Below are 22,839 nucleotides of genomic sequence, written 5' to 3'. Positions count from 1 at the left end.
CGGTGTATTCCCACTTCACAGCCAGTGTTCTATGGATAGGATTCACAACCCTAACCAGGAAAGAGGTTACTGAAGATGAATGAAGAAACAATCAGATTTGTCAGTACATGTAGCATTTTCAATCACTAATCGTGATGCTGTATATTTACTGTATATGCAAGCTAATACTCTTGTGCCAATAAATGATCCATGCTTAGATAAATAATCTTCATACAGCAATAAACAGCCATTCTTTGCATTCTAGCTCACATTAAAACCCTCACTCATATATTCGCGTGTGAGTGTCCGCGCATACAGGAGGATATCCGCCCCTGTAAATCTATTGGTCGCATATCGGGCCCCTCTATCCAATGCCTCAGCGCGCGAGGCTGCACTTGTAGTGTGGAAGGAAGTTGGCTCGAGGCTTCGAGGCTTCACTCTTCGCAGCGCCACTTGCACTCCGGCATTATGAGCAGAGCTGGTCAGAGCTGCGCGCCTTTCTGAATTACGTTCCGAGCGATTTAGAGATCATGGAGTTGGGAGCCTGCGTCCTCGTCGCCATCCTCGCCTCCCAGGTAAGCATATTTGTGCATTGAATAATCGGGCTATTCGGCGCTCTTCTTCTGCTGGATGTGGACAGCGTCCTTGATTTGCGCCTCAGATTGTCAGTTGCGTCCTGGCATTTATTGTAGACTTATTGCCTTATCGTGCGCGCGATCATGCTGCTCTTTATCACGTTTTTGTGCCAGGCATGAGTTGTGCAGTGTGACAAGTGGATATATATAGTCTTGATGACGAGAAGTAATATATGTTTTTTTCCCACGTTTTGTGTAAGCTCTTTTATGCGCATTTACTTGGTGAACGCGTGTGCATTTCATTTGTTACTTACAAGAGAGTGCAGAATGCAGAAGGTTGTATTTGAGAGCGAGTGAAACTCAACTCCACTCGCATCTATATTCAGCTCAGCTCCGAAGTTCAGCGTTCCTTTGGCTCCGTTCATTAGGGGTGAACGCTGTGTCTGCGCGATGGCGCGTGTGCCAGTGCGCGCAAAAGGGAGAGAGAGAGAGAGAGAGAGAGAGAGAGAGAGAGAGAGAGAGAGAGAGAGAGAGAGAGAGAGAGAGACGGTATCCGCTTTTACACGACTGAATAGAGATAACGAAGCTACAATGAGGTCTCCTTAAAATGATTCAGTTTTGATTTGTGGCTTGAATGCAGGGCAGGTTGTGGATGATTACTTGGTTTTAGCTCCATCTATCTACTTTAGAATAAAACAAGCTTATCAAATTTGTTCTGTTTTTCTTTGTAATATAAGATACTTGGTTTCAACGGGGCTTGTTGGTGATATCTGTCTTACCTATGCATGTTTTTACATTTGCGTTTCCTTATTAGTTAACTGCATGGTGATGACCAACAGGTGCCAATAACTTTATGTATATATTCTGATATATTATGCGTATAGATATATATGTTTCAATAAAGAATATAACGGGCTTTATACTGCGGATGTATTTCTGTATTTATTCCTTTTATACACATGGAAAGGGGAAAGAGAAAACCATGCATTGCCAGATTAAGGTCTTCCAATTTTTTTACGTCTGATGTTAGTCTCTATGCACTGAACTGGCTTCGTTCCAAATAGCGCGTCATTCTCTATACAGACTACATAGGGGATGAAATGTCTATTCGTCGCACTAAGCAGTGGGATTTAGCTCATATCTGTAAATAGGTCGTGACTGGGTAAAGCTATCTCTTATTCTTTACATACCTATTAGATGTTGCCCCTATCATACAAGTCCGTTTAATACCCCTAACTGCAGATGTGAAAGTTTTCCGCTCTGAAATCAGCGCACGAGCGGCACGGATTACAGAGGTGCGAACTTTTCCCAGTCCTTTTCCTTCAGTCTGTTTCGGCTTGTTCTGTTTCATTTCATAGACAAGCATGAGTCTGTTTCCAGAAGAACATAGGGTTAGGATGGAGGCTAAGCATCATTACGACTGCGTGCCGTTTAGTGTGGATACTGTATGTGGTCTTTTGGAGGTGGTTCTGTGTCTCTTGGATCTCTTGAAAAGAAAAGAAAAAAACGCGCTTATCAACAAGCTAACAGCAAAATAGTTTGTTTTAAACTCTACCGGGTCTTTAATTCGGTTTTCCGTGTGCGTTAGAGTGGAAGCAATCTTATTTATAGGCGCGCAGGTTGGGCGCCGATTCTCTCTTGCGCAGCAGCCGCTGGGATTTTCCCCCTGACCATAAATCCTTGCGTTCAAAAGCAAACGTGGTGCTGCAGAGAAATCAGAAGTCTCTCTCTCTCTCTCTCTCTCTCTCTCTCTCTCTCTCTCTCTCTCTCTCTCTCTCTCTCTCTCTCTCTCGCTTGGATTTATTCAATATACAGAAACTATTCACATATATTTGACATTTATAAGTAATGTCTAAAGAGGCGTGGGTGCCCAGACACTGTTTTGAATCCTGAACTCTGTCTACACATGCATGTTTCATGTCCATTTCATTTAGAATAATATACGCCTGTTATATATATTTCTTCACTGTGTTTGTGTGTGGTACTCCATTATGGTCTGGCAACTGACCCACAGTGTGTTTCACCCTTACACCAAGTCGTTCTGAGATTTGGATCCATTACATCCCTGACCAGGATAAAGTGCTTTGTGGTGATAGATGCATGGATGGATGGGTTGATGCATGGACAGATGAATGGATAACGTAATATGTTACGTTACAATATGTTAAAATTGCCCCTGAGCAAGGCCATTCACTCTCAATTGCTCAGCTGTATAAAATAGATAAATGTAAGTCGCTCTGAATAAGGGTGTCTGCCAAATGAAAATGTACAGAAATTTAAATGTAATATGATATGATATGACATGATATGATATGACATGACATGATATGATATGATATGATATGATATGATATGATAGCTAATCCAGACATAACATAGGATACTTTATATTGATCCCATGAATTTGAATCCACCTCAATAAAGCCCAGTATAAAGTATTTACTGAAGATAAAGGGATGAGTGGTTGGATGAAGTAATGTAAGATAGCTAATGCAGATTGTCCAGCACACTTATACAATCCTACAAAACATTACTGTAGTATATGGCACAGTGATATGTCATAGGGAGCCCTGTACATCTATAATACCCTTAGCAGCATGTAGGGAATAGTAATGTAGGGTGACATGGAGGACACAGTGGTGGTCTTACTGATACAAATACAAATTACTTGATTGAAGGTGCATGTTTACGGCACTGTCTGTGAAACATGTACTGTAGCTAAGTTTTCACCAGGGAAGCACATCTGTGATGTTATCAGTAACATGACTATGTGCAATTGCACCTCCAGATTTAGCTACACCTGCACCTGCAGAACCTGTTAAGCTTAGAGAATTTTAGAGTACTGTATTGTTTAAATATATGACAAAATATGGTGACACATGCCAGTGTTTGTTTTTCAAATTTGCTTGGTTGGTATTGTTCTTGCATATGCAGCCTTTTACACTGTCATAGCAGAAAAATGAGCAGTTTGTATAAGTGGTTGCCCCTTTGTGCTGCACCCCCAATTTCTAAGCTTGGTATTTAGAGTTAAACTTTAACTCTACAGTATTTAAAATGTTGTAATTACTGTGATGGTGGCATGCAGCAAGGTAATTGATGTGGAAGTTTTTCAGATTTTTACTTTAAATTGTGTGTTAACTCTCTGTGTCAAGCAGGGCAAAAGGATTTGTGCACTCATAGACAAGAAAGACATGATTTAGTTCAGTAAAATTCTCCATTCTGACATTAACAGCAGTATTACTCTCACGTGGTGCTATATTGTAATCAACACCTTGCATCCAGTTAGGAGATCACTCTTATCACATTCTATTTCTATTTCAGCTGTTTTCGAGAATGAAGACAACAGGTGAACTATATCTTCTAATCAGCTTTGCATTCTGCATTAATTATGGTGCATGTTATTGACAATTTAAAGGCAGACTCAAGAAAGTGCAGGCTCAGTGCAGGATCATGTCACATTTGCCTCATTGTTGAGTCAAAATTCTGTCAGTATAATGAGAGTATTCAGTCATTAGTCCTGCAGAATCTCTGGGGGGAAAAAAAAGATCCTTCTTTATGCCACCCCCTTCAGACAAGGTCACCACTGGTTCCTTGTGATCACTATCCTAATTGGAGAACTCCTCACTTGTTTTGGTGTAGGTGCGTATCTGTGTCCTGGCGGATATCTTAATGCTAGATGGTCCACATGAACTCCAGAAATAATGACTAAATATTGGGTTGTGTTTGTTCTAAACTTCACAGGTCAGACTCATGACCAGACCTAGAGAATGTATTTCATTAGGTACTCTTTGATGTAGTGGGAATGATCCACAAAAAAGATTTTTTTCTTCTTTCATAAAGGCTCTGATGTGAGTGATATTGAATGAGTGATATTAAGGTAGAGAGTATAATACAGCTTTTTGGATTGGAAATGGTTTGCATCATCTCAGCCCTGATGCTATCATTGTAGTAAATATTTATAGAATCTACCTTTTGTTTAAAGAAGCTCTGACTCATCCTCTCTATCCTACCCTCTTTTACTGACAGGTTTCAGTAGTTTATATTAACAAATATCACCTTTTTTTAAACTTAGTTTCACCAGGTTTTGACCTTCTGGTATACTCTCGCAGTCATTCATCTTTCATGTCTTCTTGTTCCTTAAGGGAAAAGTCATGTGTCTTGGTGAAGCATCTTGCTTTAATTGCTCTTTTTTAATTCTTTTTTGCCAGGAACAGGAGCAGGAGATTGTGAAAGAGTATTAATTTCTGCACCTGCATCTGCTCCTCTCCTCACCGATACCAATTACCTGGAAGGTTGTTCGGTATAAAAATTAAAGCATAACTATCTGAACAAATGTGTGAGCAAAAGTGGAAAAAGAAATGAAAGCTCGTGTTGTGCCTCAAGAGATTAGGTAGGCTTTGAAAGTGTCAGACACCATTTTGTCTATTTTGTCCCATAGGGTGACTGAAATTTGTTCCTTTCCCCCAATACTGAAAAAAGTACAGAGCCATACAGAGAGAGAAACAGCACTGCCGTTTTCCTTATACATTCATAAAGTCTTAATGTAGCATTCTCTTTCTCTGTCACTTCATCTCTTTCTCATTCCCATCGCTGTTTGCAGAGCTCATCATTCCTTCAGAAGGATAATTGCCAGGAAATGTGAAAAAACAGATTTGTCTAATCCATTGCTCAAACACACTGTGTCTCACACAGCCAGCAAGGCCACACAGAGGCTTCATCTTTTGTCTCTCCATCAGTCTCTATTTCCATTCGTCTCATATTTTTTCATGAGTTCACTCTCATAGGCTCTCATTCTTTGCAAGACCACTCAATCTTCCTCAGACACTGTTGCAGGGGAGTTGGTAAATATGGATAGCTCAATGTTTGGCACTGTGATTCTATTCACCACATCCTGATGAGTTCTGATTTAGGTTGTTCTCTCTCTCTCTCTCTCTCTCTCTCTCTCTCTCTCTCTCTCTCTCTCTCTCTCTCTCTCTCTCTCTCTCTCTCTGTAACTGGGAGATATCAGTTCAGTTGTTGAGAGTTGTTTTTCTCTCACTGTATCTCAGGTGTTGCTGCATATTTTGCAGTGATTATGGCTTTCTCTCTCTCTCTCTCTTTCTCTCCATCTCTTTGTGTATGTGCTTGCATTTGTGATTTAGTAAACCAGCACCTGTGGGACCAGAGGCAGTGTTGGGATTGCTATCTGAGACCATCAGAGGCTGATGCTGTCTCTATGGCTTTCTCTTTTGGAGAGTGATTTGGCTGTGAATGGGGAGAAATGTCATGGCAAACAGGGTGCATGTTTATCTCTAGATGCTCATGCTGCACATTCCCTCAGTTGTTAAAAGCAGGGCAGAGAATACTAATAGGAACACTGATGGGGTTTAGTGAGAAGAGCATCTCCATTTGTGTGTGCATGTGTGTGTGTGTGTGTGTGTGAGACAGAGAGGTTGATTAGTGGAAGAGAGCCCATCATAGCAGCCCTGCTGAACATTGGTCTTCCACACATATACACACAGTTTCACATTTAGCGAACATATCTTCACACTCAACAGATGATACTACGTCCATTTGTAATCCATCCGCATAAATTTGGAGTGTCTGTGTCACGGCCATCTTTCTGCTTCATCAATGTACTTACAATCTCGAAATCAATTTACAGTCAATTTACAGGGAGGAAACTGAAGCCTCAGTGTAATCCTAGATACCTTGCTTGCAGGACTGACGCCTGGGTTTAGCGATCATCCATGTCTAAGTGGTGTCCGGCTCTTCCCGTCTCTCCTATCGGCAGAGGTCACGCTTGTTCTTAACATGGCTATGTAACTCGATGGGAAACAGGCAGCGAAGTGTGTAGCCCAGCATTCATCACTGTGTTTTGTGTTTTATCCCCCTCAATCTTCCTCTGTTGTCTTTAATTCCTGCTGATCCCTAAGGTTCTGTCTAAGCCAAGCATTCTAAACCGACTGGATCAGTCACAGCATCCATCCTGTCTCCGCACTATCCACTCCCACCACCTAGATGGCGACAGAGTGTCGGTGATTCTTAAGGGATGAGCAGAAGTGTAAGCTGAGGCTGAACGACAATCACTATGTTCCAATTTGCTTTTGGATACAGACTGCAGAATAAAATCATTTTGGCTCTCAAAGGATCAACACCATCGTTTAAGCTCTCAGTGAAAGTGAACAGTGCTGAGTGTGTCTTTACTGCCTGGAGAGAGACTCCCACTCGACTTAGAGGAAAGGCCTGGGGTGTTATTCTGGGTGATGGAAAAGGAAAGTTAGAAAAGTACCAAAGCTTGACTCTTGCTTTGAGCTTCAGCTGCATTCTAGTACTCTGAATTTGTGCATTGGTGTCTCTCTTCTAGAATGTAGGCAACACCAAATTGACTGCCACAGTATAATTCATTAAAGTCAGATAGTTGGCTACTTATCTAGCTAGCATTCCTTCCATTCTTTGATAATGTATCATCGCACCCTTGTAACATTTCTTGCCAACTCTTAGCTTTCGGTAATGTGATATACAGTGTACGAAGTTTCTTGTAGTGCAGTTTTGTCATACAAAACATTCAGTGAGTGCTGTTGATATCTCTCTATGTACTTTACTTTAAGCTTGCTTTTTTTGAGACACTTGTTTGACAGAGGAATTAACCATTATCTATCTACAGTATTGTTCGATGTTTAGTGCTTTGCATAGAAATACATTATTATAAGTTTATTATAACCTAGGAATTTTGCTTTTTATACTCACTCACTCACTCACTCACTCACTCACTCACTCACTCACTCACTCACTCACTCACTCACTCATTTTCTACCGCTTATCCGATTGCTTTTTATAAAAGAACGAAATTAATACTGTAATTGACCTCTTTATGTACTTATGGATCAAAAACTCTGATATGAAACACAATAAATATGTTAAGATTGAAATATTTAACACAACATTTTGCTGCTGTTTTGTCTGGTGGTTCTGTATTTTTCAGAAGTTAACAGTTGACTGTTGCTCTGATGTTACAGGGATATACTGTTTAATGTGTGTAATAGGAGAAAAGGATTCTAGTGGTTTCAAACATTAGTGAAGATTGCAAAGTGTTGCTGTTAATGCATTAAAACAAAAGAACAAGAGCTTCCTTTCTTAATTATTACGATCCAGTGATGTTAAGTGTATAAATGAGAAATCCAAACTAGCAGTATTGGAGAACTTTGGACCTAAAGTTCGAGAATGTAATGCAGCTAGACGATAATATAGATAGATGAATGGGTGGATGGATGGATGGATGGATGGATGGATGGATGGATGGATGGATAGGTACTTTACCAGAGATCCCGGTCAATTTGAGTTGATTTGATGGCTCAGTTTCACTTATTTTCTATTTAATCAGAGGGTCTGTTTTTTTTGCTGAAATGTGAGCAACAAGCAATTTCCTCATACACTGTGCAGATTAAATTGAAGCACAGGCATTCATACAGTGTTAATGCATTAAAACTAAAGAACAAGAGCTTCCTTTCTTACTTATTACAATCCAGTGATGTTCAGTGTATAAATGAGAAATCCAAACTAGCAGTATTGGAGATAGCAAATGTTGGACTTAAAGTTCAAGAATGTAATGCATCTAGACAATAATAGATAGATAGATAGATAGATAGATAGATAGATAGATAGATAGATAGATAGATAGATAGATAGATAGATAGATAGATAGATAGATAGATAGATAGATAGATAGAAATTTAAGAGGCAGGCTGCCACTCACCTTGTGCTGAGTTTTGCTGAGTCACAGCAGAGAATCAGCTAGATAGCTACCTATGAGCTTATGAACACAATGGTGGAAACTCCATTGATTTGGTTGAACCGAACCAAAGAAATCAGTCGAAAGAACTGGACAGAGTAAAGCACTGCTGCATCTGTCTATTTGGATGTAAATAGAAATAGAAATAACTTAAATGTTAAATCTAACTGGCACCACTAGTGATGTGGAGTCAATGAATCTATTTGCGTTGATTTCAGTTTCCCTTATTCTCTATTTGATCAGATGGTCTGTTTTTTTGCTGAAATGTGGGCAACATGCAATTTCCTCATACACAGTGCAGATTAAATCGAAGCACAGGCATTCATACAGTGTTATAATATAAGAGCACCCTGACTAGTTTTGTAAAATGGTGTGTTTTGAGCTTTTGAAAAGCTGCGTCTTCTGTTTTAGTGAGCACTATGCCTATCCTCGTATAAACATCCAGGATGCTTTGAAGGGACATCTACTTTTTCAGAGAAAAGAAGGCGAAACCTCAAAGCTGAAGCAAATAAAAAATAAAAAATAAAAAAAAAGCCTCCAGCATGATGCTGATGTGACAGTGACGCTTGCTTGATTAGCGTATTAAAAATCTGTGGATGTTTTAGTCATTAAGCAGCTTTGCATGGCTATTTTTGGGGGACGGTTTGGTGGGGTATTGTTGTGGAGGAGGGATGGGTGGGAGTGAGTGACTGAGCTGATATGACTCAGTTGGAATGTGCGTGTATACAGCTGGGTGTCAAGCAACTTGGTGTTTTCGCACAAATGTTCTGGCTGTATGCTCTGCAGGTTGCCGTGGCCAATGAAAGCATGCTGTGTGGTACGTCATGCTACTGGGCGATTTACGAACGGATGTTGACTAGTAACAGAATGACATTAGTGTTCCAAGCTGGGGGAAGCCCAGATACTAACCCGAGGTTCAGGGTATTTTTACACCAGGGTAGAGGTGAAGTGATTTAATCCTGTGTTCTTCCTCAGTTCTTCCTTTTTCAATTCCTGTAAGATGAGACATTCTTTAATTAAAGGCTTACTTTATTAATAGTAAGACCAGGAAGCAGCACTACAGAGGATATTAATAGAGTCTCTGAGGTTCAGGAACCTCTCCTGTAATGAAATGTTATGTTGTCAGTTTTGCTTATTTAAATAACCTTTTGTGGATTCAAGAAGTTTTGCAGTTTGACGCTTATTTAAGCATCGTACGATCCGCATTTGCAGGGGAATCTGTTTGTGCTTTGGATGCAGTCAAATATGCATGCCGCTGGATATGATTTTCATCAGGATTTCATGTCTAGCCTGTCACATCCTCTGCACACTCTACATGCTTTGTTGGACACAATTTCCTGTCCCTGTAAAAAGCAGAATTTTACCTTTATTCCTCTGCTCTGTTCATGGCACATGCAGATAGGCTGCACATATACATACAGATGAATTTCATACATATAAATATGTACACATGAATTATCAAATATAAATTTGACTCATTCATTTCAAAGTTTTCTTGAACCTATAGTGGTTTTATGGGTATTGATGTGAATTTTACACTTTATGCACATTCCGTGTGACCAGATGATCAGGCCGAGTCTCATGACAGCTCTGTCTAGTCTAATTACAGATATTTCAGTATAATGCAAATTACTCATACTAATAAATGTACAAAACACATGCAAGATGTTGGCTTCACAACCTAAAGATCCACACACGGTACAGTATAAAAACCATGATCGATATGCATTGTATATATTATCCTCATAGCAGATGAAATCGGAAAATACATATTCATAGATTGGATTTTTCAATTTAAAGGGGTTTAGTTGTGAGTCCTACACTTGGTAAACAAAACCAAACACAACAAAAAGCAGATTATCAAAAGGAGTGCAACATTAAGGAGATCGTTTCCAGTGCTCTGACTGATATGTATTCAAGTAAATGCATTGTTCATCCCATGTGGACTGAACAGGAAAGTGCAATAACAAACTGCATTAATAAATACAGACACGCATCACAAGAAGTACTCACCCACACTGTAAAAGCCAGACACTTTGTCAAGGCCAATCAATGTCTGTCTACATGTTATGCGAAATACAAAGACATACACCCACATAACACAGTCTGCTATTGTTAAGTCTGAAGTAAATGGATTTGCTATATGGATTGTCCAACCAACTGACATAATGAAGAACAAAAGCTTAATTGTTTTTTGCATTTTTCCCCATGGCACTTGTACTCTTTAATTTGTCTTATATTTAAGGTTTTGGATGATGTCAGTAAGTTGTCATGACTTTTAAAACTTTTATTTGCAGATTTATTTGTCAGGCTGCTTTTTTTCAAAAATGAATAAAAAATGACAGGGTAAAATGTTATCATTATATAAGTAATTATTAGTTATGTTATAATTAATCGACTAACAGATTATTTGAAGTTAGCCAATGAAAGTGGAGCTACAAAACTGTTACCTTCCCAAAGTTTACCATTTTGTTATAAATACAGTACATGCCACAAACGTATCTATTCCTCTGATAACACAGTATTTTCCCAATGATTATTTATTAATGACAGAATACTTTAAAAAAAAAAAAAACAGCTTATAGTTTGATGTAATGTTGCTGACAGTATATGATAAAAGCTATTTACTGTTATCAACTGTGTTATACCTGTAGCAGCTATAAAATTCATCCCTGCATCAGCCTTTTATTTCCTACGACAAAAAGGTTGTTGTATCATTGACAAAAGCCTCTGTCCTGACCACTCCCATGGCTTATGGTACAAAGCACTGACACAGAAGACGCCGTCCATTAATGTTAGTTATTTCCTTATGGAAAGCTTCACAAAAATACATTGAATAACAAGCTGTTTATCTGTTTAGTCTTAGATTATGCAGGGATTCCACAATAAAGCCCCTGTGAAATAGGTATTACAGAAACCATAATATATTAGACAAAGTCAGGAATGTAATCCTGCGATTTGTCTTGAAACAGGAACCGCTATCATTAGTGCTATTATAAAACAAAAATGAATCCACACCTTCTGCACACATAATCGACCATTCAACAGCATTTTGGTATAAGACTATAGAACTGTTGGTTCAGCAAGTAAGGTCATGGGGGCCTGAAATGTTTGGCCTAGTTTTCTAGTGTCTGTGTTTATTCTTTAAAGTCAATTTGTGATTTCAGGGTTGTTCTAGACAAGCACCAAGAGAATCTGGCTGAGATTCAAGATGTCAAGTTTGATTCCAGCTGATAGCCACTGCAGCAAGGCACTTAACCTCAATTTTCTCCATGGGGAATGTACCTGCAGCTGTTTTTTTTTTATTATTATTTTTTTTCTTTTTATGTAAATGTCTTTGGCTTCAAGCATCAGAGAAAACCCACAAACAGAAGTTTTAATTGTGAATATTTTACGGTGAGGTGGTAAATGAATGACATTCCTCTTTGTAATAGGCATCGTGACAGATGAATGAGCTTTAGTGTGGCTCATCTATTTGAACGCCCTTACAGAAGGTCTTCCCAGATGCACTCTGAAAAACATTTGTTAGCTGTACTGCCCAGTGACAGGCATGGACCACTTATAGTATTAAACAGACACTTGTATGCATGCTGCTGAGAAAATGTCTACGTTATTTAAAAAAATTGCCATTATGCTACTTTACAACACATTGCATTGTTTATAGAAAAGATTTCTCTCACCTCATGTATCTTTATCTGCGTAGCCTTTCTTCTGAGAACATTTATTTCAGATTATTAATAGCTTCACACTATTTCTAATTTATTTAAATACAACTCCATGTAATTGCTATTATTTTTGTTGTATTTAATTACATTCGTACATTATTTAATTGCATTCTTTGTTATTTAGTAATACTACACATTAGGAATAATTTCGTGGTTGCCTGTCTTGAGATTTGCAAGTCACTGTGTTCAAAGCGATATCATTATTCAGTTATTTATCCACACACTTTTTTCCTTTACATTGACAGTTTATGGATTCCTGTCATATCTGATAAATTGATTAAGCCATGAAGCACTGAAACAATTTAAGGTTCATTCCATAATGTATCGATCGAATGGATGTCTGCTGCCATTCGTTAGTTGCTTTTGAAGTAAAAAAAAAAGACCCAGAATTTATTCTGCAGTGTTGTTATATGTGCCTGAGAATATCCTAATACACTTAGTAAGGTAGCCAGCTCAGCTTAAAAGCTGGAATGATTGCCCTTGACACTGTCATTTTAAGAATTTTGAGATGTCAGCAAAAGCAGATTTTACCCTGAAGTGCCACTCCATTGCAAAACCAGGTAAATATTATTCACATTATAAATACAATATATATACATTGCTTCCCATGTAGCAGAAGCAGAAAATTATGTTTAGGGAGAGATAAAAATTCGGTTCCTGCTGTCGGCAGAATGAAGAAATCTGCTTTCTTTTTTTTTAATCACATCTTTACCTACCAATGTGTATTGTAAGGTGAGGGGTTGCCTGCTTGTGACTTCTTATGCAGCAGTGTTTGATTTCCCGCCTGGTTGCAGCTCACTGCTTTTCTCAAGCTTTCAGACCTCCACCCTTTACCATCACCTCAATGAAAGTCGAAGACCCTTATGGCTATAATCATTCCTTTTTTGCCTGCCCTCTTTCTTCTTTCTCTCTGTTTCATTCTTACAGTCCACAAATGCCTTAAAGGCAAAAAAAATGTCCTTTGTACTGGCTGTAGATATAGACTATTTTGAAAGAAAATGTTAAAGAAATGGATATAGAACGACAAAAGAGAAACTGGCAAAGAGAGTAAGAGAGAGGAATTGTATTTCTTTGCTGTTGATGCCTGGAGGTGATAGCTGGACTGGTGAACCAGAGGAGGCTGAGTTGTAGTGCTAGAATGGGCAATGACAGCCACATCTCTCAGCCTCAGGTTAATCCTTTATGTCTCTGGTTGCCAGCAGTGGATGCTCCATCCTATATTCAACAGATCCATGCTACAATGTGACGGATTAATTTTTTTGTTTAGGGAAAATAAAAGCTTAAGGGATTTACACCTTCTAATCACCATCAACTTCCTTATCTTAATTACATAATTTAAAAACCATAACCATTTAAACTTCAGCATTTATGTACATTGCCAAGGAGCAACACTCAAATTGAATTTTCAAATATTACTGTTTGTAGATTTTGACATTTTCTCTACAGATGCAGCGCTTGCTATCATACAGTATTTAAATGTATAGATGGATGGATAAAGCAAAAAAAAGTGCTTATTCGTACCAAATCCTGCTTCGGTTTAGATCATTCCAAAAGTCATTTACATTGCTGTCGACTTCATCAAGCTCTGTTAGGCAGCATAGAAATTGGATCATTTCCACATACTACATTCTGCAGCTGTAGAATCAGTATGATCACTAAACAGGTGTTTCTGGGAAAGCGTCCAAAACAAGACCAATTCAGCGGTACTGCTCACTCTGTGAGATTATTACATGGTCTGTTCATTGATTATATGTGCTTCTCTCCATATCATAAACATAAATCAAGCGATCAACACTATTGCTTCTTCTACAGTGGGAATGTAGCTTGTCATTTACCACTTAAAATTAATTATTTATTTTTTTCCATACACAGAATGCTTCTTTTTCAATAAAATAATTGTGTACAATTAATGTACACCGATACGCTTTTATTTACAGTGCATGAAAAGAAACTTGAATTTAATTTGTAGACAGTCATGCATGGTGTTAGTTAGAGGTGCGATAGAACGGCTACTCTTTCCAAGGCTTTGCTTCTTTGTGCAGGAGCAAAATTGCCTGCTTCTATTTGTTAGATAAGTGTCAAGAATATGTCTTGGTCAAAAACAAGCTGAGACATATTTAATCTAGAAAAAACAGCTATAGCTTAGTTATCATGGGCGCTGCTTTTCATTTTTCTTTTTCCACCTTTTTAAAAAACTATACAGTGAACTGAAATATTTCCTGAATGCTTTGCAGAGTCAAAAGCAGGGTTTCATATACTGTAATAGAGAATGTGTTATCCTAATCCCATACAGACACTGGGGAGTACATGTGAAACTCCAGGAAAAAACAGGTATCTGTGAATTGGCCACACTATTTACTGTCAATGTGCCACTTGTTAAATTTTTGAAGCTTATTGAAGCATCGTAAGTCAGTTAAATTCAGGACAGGAAAGACATACTATATATCCAGTGCATGTAGTGCCAGCATCCAAAAGCATTAAGAAGAAGTAGGATTTTGAATTCCTATTAATATGGCCTTTTAAAAGTTTCATACAAGTTATTTAAAAGTCAACAAGATAATGCAAAAAAACAAGATTTCTGAAAGTCTATGAGAAATGGGCTGTTGGTGATGGTTTGACATGTTAGTCAAATGTTTTATGACGTAAGCTTTTTTAGCTTGTGCTGAAACATACCAGACTTGAGTGAAAGCAGAATGTCTCGCTTGCAACACTATGGCACTTTGGGAAATGGCTATTCCTTTTGATTACCATTTGAAGTGATAATATTGTAATATTAAAAGGTTTTATTAAAATATAGAGAATTTAGCCAGCTATTAAGGATGTAGTGGACATCAGATATTTAGTGCATGTGATCAAGAGCAAGTACTTGGATTGAGGGTAGAGACAGGCCACTTCAGATCCATCCAGTTACTCAGGAGGAAAAGTACTGACAGTTGTAAAGTTATTATTGCCAGAGGGCACTAAGTTTGTAGTACTTGGCTAAATGAGTGAGAGACAGCAGGTAAGGTAGACTTTGTGTCAGGCTTTCCCTCAGTGCCTCAGGGCTGAGTGTCCCTTTAGTGGACTTATAAACCTTGTCTCAGAGCAGTATGGGATCTGTGAGTGACTCTTCTCTACGTGATCAAGAGCAAGTACTTGGATTGAGGGTAGAGACAGGCCACTTCAGATCCATCCAGTTACTCAGGAGGAAAAGTTTAAGAGCATGGGTGTCAGGGCTGCTTAAACGGACTGTAACAGAGAACTGCCTGATAGGACAGATGTTGCCAAGGCCATCTTGCTGACATCATCCCAATTCAGAAAAGAGATCAGACATGGAGGTTAGGAAAGAGTTTGAGCAATTTTTAACGTTAGTGTCTCTATGAAGCCGTGTAAGATTCTGACCCCAGGTTACACCGTCAAGCCAACAGTAGGCCACACTGAAAGTTTTTCCACTAGATGGTGGCTTTGGGGATTTGTGTTCATTTAGCCACAAGAGCATGAGTGAGGTCAGGCATGGATGTCAGGTGAGGCAGTTGGTGTTCCACTTCCTCCCAAAAGGTTTTCAACTGGGTTGAGGTGTGAGCAGGTACAGCATGTCTTTATGGACCTTGATTTGTGAACAAAGCATTGCCATGATGGAACTTGTTTGGTCATCTTTGTTCCAGTGAAGGAAAATTACTTTACAATTGCATACTGCATTAAATTGTACAAAGACATACACAGACATATGGTTGTGTGCTTCAGACATTGGCATCAGTTTGTTGAAGAACCACATATGGATGTGATAGAAAGGTGTCCACATATCTTTGCCCATACGTATAATGAATGTGTAAAGCATTTGCCTGAGCATGTACAAAAGAATTGTGGAACTTTTGTATTCTGAGGAAGAGACCCATTCTAGCTTCAAATCATATACTGTAGATTACCTACTTATTTTAGTCACACACACACACACACACACACACACACACACACACACACACACACACACACACACACACACACACACACACACACACACACACACACACACAGACTGAAGAAATCCAAAAAAAGAAGACCTATGTGTCACTAATCAACTAGGAGAAGGAGTTCTGGCCCACTTGGAGCTAATGTGCTGCAATGGCTGAGCTGTATTGCTGGAGGATTTAGTACACTATATCCAATTAATAGGCTAGAGTTTTGCGGGTATTAATTAATATAAATCAGCTGTAACATCTTTGTTAATTTATAGGTGATTTGCAATATGCAAATCAGCATCACTGTTACATCCACTCTGGTGAGATGTGTTTGGTTTAGTTTGACCTATTAAAACATTTTCCTATAACTTTAGTAAAGATTTAGGGAAGAAGTCCGATGTTTGTTCCTTGTTCAAGTTTTCTCCTTGATGGGTAAGATTGCCGAATTTAATTCTTTCTGTATTTCTCAGGAAATAGAAACAAGCATTTTTATTCATAAATTTGTTAAACTGGTACATTTTAAATTGTCCATTTATATATCCTAATTTATATACCTTTTTTTTAAAAACTAATTTTTGTATGTACAGAGCAAATATGTGCTGAGACTCTGATACACACACACACACACACACACACATGCATTAATTTTTTCTCTCTGAGAGTGCAAGCCGATCCTTATCACTTTTGTAATTATCCTCTATTTAAAATTCAGCAGGTGAAGGCTGTCGTATATGACACAGATGCTTTTTAAGTGTGTTAATCCTAAACTTAACCTGAGGCTGCGTATCTACTCAATTTCACACTTGTTGCTTAGAAGAATGGCCTAATTCAATTTATTCTTTTTAAGAAAGCACAGACATTTCTCTTTCAGGGTATTGTATATGAAGCAGAAAAACCCAGGCAAGTCAAATTCGGTCAAAGTCACATGCAAGCTTTTTTCCATTAGAGGCTGACTGAACTGGAAGAGAGTATGTAAATCAATCTCAAGGGCAACAAACCCATTAGGATAAACCCAGCAAATAAAACTGCTTTGCTATCTCACTGCCCAATCTTTAGCCTTTTGCAGGATCAGCTCTTTTCTGAAAGCCCATGTCAGCCACAAAATTCTTAATCCTTCTGGATGGTCCTTCACTATTCCCTTCAGTCCAGATGAGCCTTAGCTTAGCATGGTAATGAGCGCTTCACCCTCTGCAAATTAATGAACAGTCTCAGGCTATGACAGGATAAAAAGAGTGCAGCTTCTTTTACTATGGCTAATTGAAAAAGACAGTAAGTAAGTTTCGGTTGTAAGGCATATGCAGACGACTCTAATGCATAATTGCTTTGTGTAAATGTGCACCACTGAAAGTATAGTGTGCAATCAGAATGTGCACTCTGATTGATCGTTTTATCGTGAGATGGCGTGTGCCAAGGCTTCTAAAGCTGAATCTCAAAATAGACAAAGACCATGTAAGGCCGGCCCACTGACATTTTGTCGGCCAAATGAAGCTGGCTCAAGGACTTGGCAGTTACTTGTTGCAGCAATGGGGATGTTTTACCCTCAGTTCTCTCTAAAGCCAGCTTTACACTGTATAATTTTCAGCCCCATTTTGCTGTTGCGGACAAAATTACACATCGTACAAAAAAAACTCCTCAGAACTCATACTGCGACCTGTTGCAATAAAAAACATTCTATGATAAAGTACTGGCAGTATTAGACTTTTTTTAAACTCAGATTGTGACTATTGCAAAGTTTCTCATATAAAAGCGACCAGTTGTGCTATGAGAAACGCACAAGCTGGCTACAAGCATGCTTTAGCAGTAGCGAAATATAAACAAAATATGTAGGCTTTTGAATGTCTATTTCAGTGTGTGTCTTAACCCAGCTAAAAGCGACCCTTATTTCTTTCTCCTATTCTTTAACTCTTTATTCCTGTGTTTCTACTGGAGATAGCACAATTATAAGGCTAGTATCTATTTATGAACCTTTCTCTTTCTCAGCCATTTTCTGTGCGATATTTGATGTTGGCATAACATGTAATTTTCTTTAATCTCAGGACTATTATTAGAGGATTTTAATCATGCAATCTGACTCAGACAACAGAGTGTGCTATAGAATTTATTAAATGTATAGAATATATAGAGTTTATTGGAACTATCTAGTACAGTGTGAGAACTAATAATCTAAATTAGACTAAAACAGGCTTAAGTGCAATATGCTGACGGATCTGTTTACACTTTCAGCTTCATCAACAGAACTTTCACTGTCTATTCAAACAACACTCGTTAATTTACTGACTGTCGTAATTGAACCACAACATTTTCTATGAGTCTTGTTAACAATTTAAATACAGCGACTTCAGTGTGGTGTAGCTGAGTGGTTAAATTGCTTTACTAGGAACTGAAAGGTTGTCAGACGTGACCAAATTACCATTTACGTTTTTCATTTTCAATGAGAGTGTGTGATTTACATTGACAGGCGACCAAGCATGTTTTGGCTATGTGACGTAAGTAGGGCAAGCAACACAAAAAAGTGGAGCACTACTTAAGGCATAAAAAGATGAGGAGAGAAGCAATATAATGACCACAGTCGTATGCTTCTTATTCCCCACACTGAGAAACATTATCCATGTTTTTATCCAGTGATGCCATACAGCTATGGGCTTAAAGTGTTTTATGTACCCAATTACAAAAGAGCTGGTACTTTTTGCTGCAGATTGCATCTTCCTTTTTGTTTTGGCTAATAACAAGTGGTTTTAGTTGACATTTTTTTAAAACCACATTTGTTATTTTGAATACATTTTGTGTTTAGATATGCATTTGTGCCTCTTTTTTTCACTAGCCATTGGCTATTAGAGAAATACTAGCAAGTAGCAGTAAGTACAGATAAGAAAACCTGCTAGTGACATATGTTGAGCCATGCAATGTGAAAACATTTGTTGTGGGAATTTATGCTACAATAATTGGTTACTTTGCGTAATATATATAGTGAATAAAATATATTATAAATGAGTCAGATTTCTCTTTAACAGAGTCACACATTCATATTTGTGACTCAAATGCTATATCAATTAACATAGTTAATAATTGCAACTCTCAGTCCTTCATAAGAACATATGCCATTTTCCCCCTAACTTTTTTGTCTAACATAGATACTGTTCTATGCAGATCTTTCTGGACCTTGTTAAACAGCATTTCTAAATCTTTTGATTGAACTCCCAGAGCAACGCAATTGGGTCAAGATGATGTGACTAGATTAATACAGACTTTACTTCTTTTTATTCTGCTATGTTTTTTCAATACCTTTTGACACCTTAAAGCTGCAAACATTACATTTTACAAAACGGAAATGTCTCCTTAAATGTTTGATGGATCAAGAAAATGTTTGGTTATTAATACTTATAATATTAGCTCTCATCAATGTGACTATGATAAAACACAATTAGCCAAATAAAACATTTCACAAAGACTACTGTGTGAATGTAGTTAATGCTGCACCATCATCTGCCAGCATGTTTTCCGGAGTTTTCTTTCTGTGTCCAAGTTCTCCAGGTTCCTCCTACCTGCCAAAACCATTGCCTGTAGGTAAATTGACTATTCTGATTACCCCATGGGTGTGCAAAATGCCCTGTGATGAGTTGGCATCCCATCCAGAGTGTATTCCCACCTCTCCCACTTTTTCAAGAAGGTGCTTTGGAACTTATGTAACCCTGACCAGCAGAAAGCAGTTCCTGCAGCTAAATGAGATGAATTTCTTGTGCACTGAAATTACATAAACAAACCTCACTTTCATGCTTGTGTGAGAGTTCAGAGAGCAAATCTCACCTTCTCTGTGGTGCTTCACTGACATTTTCAGTGTTTGAGCCTTTGACCTTGGAATCTCATTCAAAACACTACCCAGGCGGGCAACTACATGCTTATGGGCACTGGGCTGTTGTCAGGGTTAACCAGCAGCCTTGTGTGCTGAAAGCACCTGGAGGCCCGAAGCCCGTGCTGACATTTCCTCGTGGAGCTAGTGCCAGAATGCATGTCATTGCCTTTTGATGCTTCCTCTTCTTGTTTTGTCTGGGTGTCTATGCAGGAGCGACAGCTTGGCAGGGGCAGGGCGACAGCCTCATAAAGGAGAAGCCTTCTCTATTGGCCCACATCTCTGCTGCATGACCACTGGGAATGAATGACCCCTCTCCCAATAGACACTGACTCTGTTTGTGTGAGTTTATCAGTCAGGTGCAGTGAGCACAGTCTGTTCTGGATCTCCCATAGCCAGCTGTGGATTTCAGTGTGTATGTGTGCGTTTACCAGTCTGCGCTTTCTGAACAGTGTTCTCAGTGGTCTGTAGAGTCCCTCACCTGTCTGTGCGCCATCAGAAGCCTCACTTGTTCTAAATTCATTGCACGTTAAGCTGGAGCAGTTTGGAGGAACTCAGTTCTCGGTCAGAGCTCTTATATCAGGGATTTAATTTCCATCCACCTGGAAGAACAGCAACATGGAGGAGTTAAAACTCAGAAACGACCTTCTAGTACTTCTAGAAAATTCACACTAACAACAATGTAACATAAGAGAAATATAATAAATATGAGAATGAATAATAATAATAATAATAATAATAAGACTGACCTATGATAACCCCATCACAGAATCCCTTATGGAAAAGCTGGCAGCATTTCAGTTTTTGTTTCAAGTAGCAGCACTACACAGCTCATTTGCAGCAACACAGTTGTATAGATTTACAGAGTCACATTTCCAGTCTAACCTCTGCCCTCCTCCTGATGAGGCAACATAAATGCCTGTGGGGAGGCTTGCTCCCCGACTCCATGAATATTAGAGTGTTCCAGGAAGCAGGATGTTAGGAGAAGCAGGGCTCATTATTACATCAAGGTTAGAAGATTCACATAGGAGGTGCCTGAGTGCTTTTCCTCTTGTAATTCTTCTGCTTGAGTTCAATTACCCACCAAATTTTTTTGCATGGATTAGCTTTCTAAAGTAGGCAGTAGCTTATCACACGTAGCTTATTATGCACCTCAGAAATGTGAGATATGGGCTAGGGTGATGACTAACCAGCATATGTCTGTGTGTGTGTGTGCGTGTGCGTGTGTGTTTGTATGAGAAGGAGGTGATGGATTTTTCACTTTCATTTCCTTATGCTCATGGGCATTACATTTTGGGATGGGGGTTATAAGGTTCAAGCTTAACCACTGGTTTAAATGAAGGTCAACTCAGAGACCAGCTCCACATTTAAATGCATGAAAGAAGAGAATGAATTCATAGATTACACTTTGACATGAAGTGCCCTGACATTTGACCCTGTAGAAAGCTCGAATTTACATTTCCTCTGTTAAGCTGCCACCCAATTTATGCCATATACTCACAGTCCATATGGCATGTTAATATTATGAACTCAGAGCCTTTGTGATCTGTGGACCTGTGAATTGATTCATCTGTTCATTATGTTGTGTAAAGAACTGTCAAATTATACCTAATTGAAAGTATAGATAATGTGTCAAAATCTCAAAGCAAACTATTTGGCTCCAAATGTATTCAAGTGAAAATTAAATAAGATGTGACTTTTAAATGTAATCCAGTAAATGTTCCTAGCTGATGAAATTAAGTAATGTTACATTTTCATGTGGGATTTAATTATTGTTCCTTACCTTATTAACTTAAAAACAAGGTTGAAATCGAAAGTATGGTGGTCATATGCATGAATAACCTACATAGTTTGCTAATGCATTAATCAGTAAATAAACAATATTTTCCATGAATTAATTCACTTTCCATTAGATAATTCACTCAATGCCATTTTAGGTTGAACTGGAACTAATGCTAGTCAAACCTGGTAGTAGCAAAGGCAATATGCTAGTGAAATTAATGAAACTTTTAGTTAGTGAGTCTCTTTGTGCTTTTCTAAATTAAATTTAATTCATGCTTTATAGAGAGGCAAAAGTCTTTGCTTACTCCAGCATTTTGAAACATTATACTGAGGTACAGCCAGGGGCTTTCATGCTCAAGCTCAACACTACAGTCACACTGGGATAGCTATGGTTTTTACCATGGAAAAAAATAAATAAAAAAGCATACTGATCAATAAAAAAGCATTCTGATTGTATTTCTCACAATTACGACTCTTAATTGCATTGCTTAAACACTGTATCTGGCTTTGCATCTCATCAGATGGTACAGGCTTGTATGAAAAGGGAAAACATTATTATAGAGAATTTTTTTTTTCAACTTGTTAGTTCCAAAAAATGGAAAGCATCAATTGTTCTCTATAAATATTTTAGATAAAAACTTCTTTTTTCTCTGTGACAGAAACAGGTTTCCATAGATAACTATAGCAACTTGCACATTATAACAAAGTCACATCAGATGATGAATTGGCGTGATTATTGATGTTTTTATCAACATTCTGGTAAACTCTGGTATCTTCCAATCTTGAAGATCAAAGTGACCCCCATGTAATCAGTCATATTCTGTAAATACCTGTGACATTGAGCTATAGTGTATGTTTTCCATCCAGCTAACAAATCGTGCATCCTGTTGATACAGAGCATGAATATGAAACGTAGGTTTGTGTACTCTGCCTCGGGTGTGTGATGAGGCATCATTGGGCGGCAGTAGGCTGTGAAATTGAGTTAGGATGGGTTGGTTACACGGATGGCATTGAGGCTGGAGGTTAGGTTTGGAACCTGTGGGTTGAAGGATTGGGCCTGTAGAAAATGTCATTATATCCGTCTGCTTTTCACCTGCAGTCTTCATCCGGTCACTCTGCCCCTGGGCTCACAGCTGCCTTCTGAGTGACACATTGATTATTCCTGTTAAATCACCTTTTATAGCTGCTTGTAAAGCTGGGGATAGTGGTTTGGGTTAGTCCA

General features: G+C 38.5%; 1 protein-coding gene across 1 annotated transcript in view; it reads left to right on the top strand.

Annotated features, from left to right (window-relative positions):
* The first annotated feature begins 369 nt into the window (after positions 1 to 369).
* cdh13 (cadherin 13, H-cadherin (heart)) overlaps positions 370 to 22,839 on the top strand; it is a 321,756-nt gene continuing 299,286 nt past the window's right edge. Inside the window, exon 1 of the mRNA XM_027161229.2 lies at positions 370 to 554. Within this exon, the coding sequence (XP_027017030.1) occupies positions 510 to 554 (45 nt within the window). The 5' untranslated portion in view covers positions 370 to 509. The remainder of the gene's footprint in view (positions 555 to 22,839) is intronic.

The sequence above is a fragment of the Tachysurus fulvidraco genome, chromosome 13 (assembly GCF_022655615.1).
Source record: "Tachysurus fulvidraco isolate hzauxx_2018 chromosome 13, HZAU_PFXX_2.0, whole genome shotgun sequence".
NCBI classification, from domain to species: Eukaryota; Metazoa; Chordata; class Actinopteri; order Siluriformes; family Bagridae; genus Tachysurus; species Tachysurus fulvidraco.
This window is presented reverse-complemented; position numbering and strand designations above follow the sequence as displayed.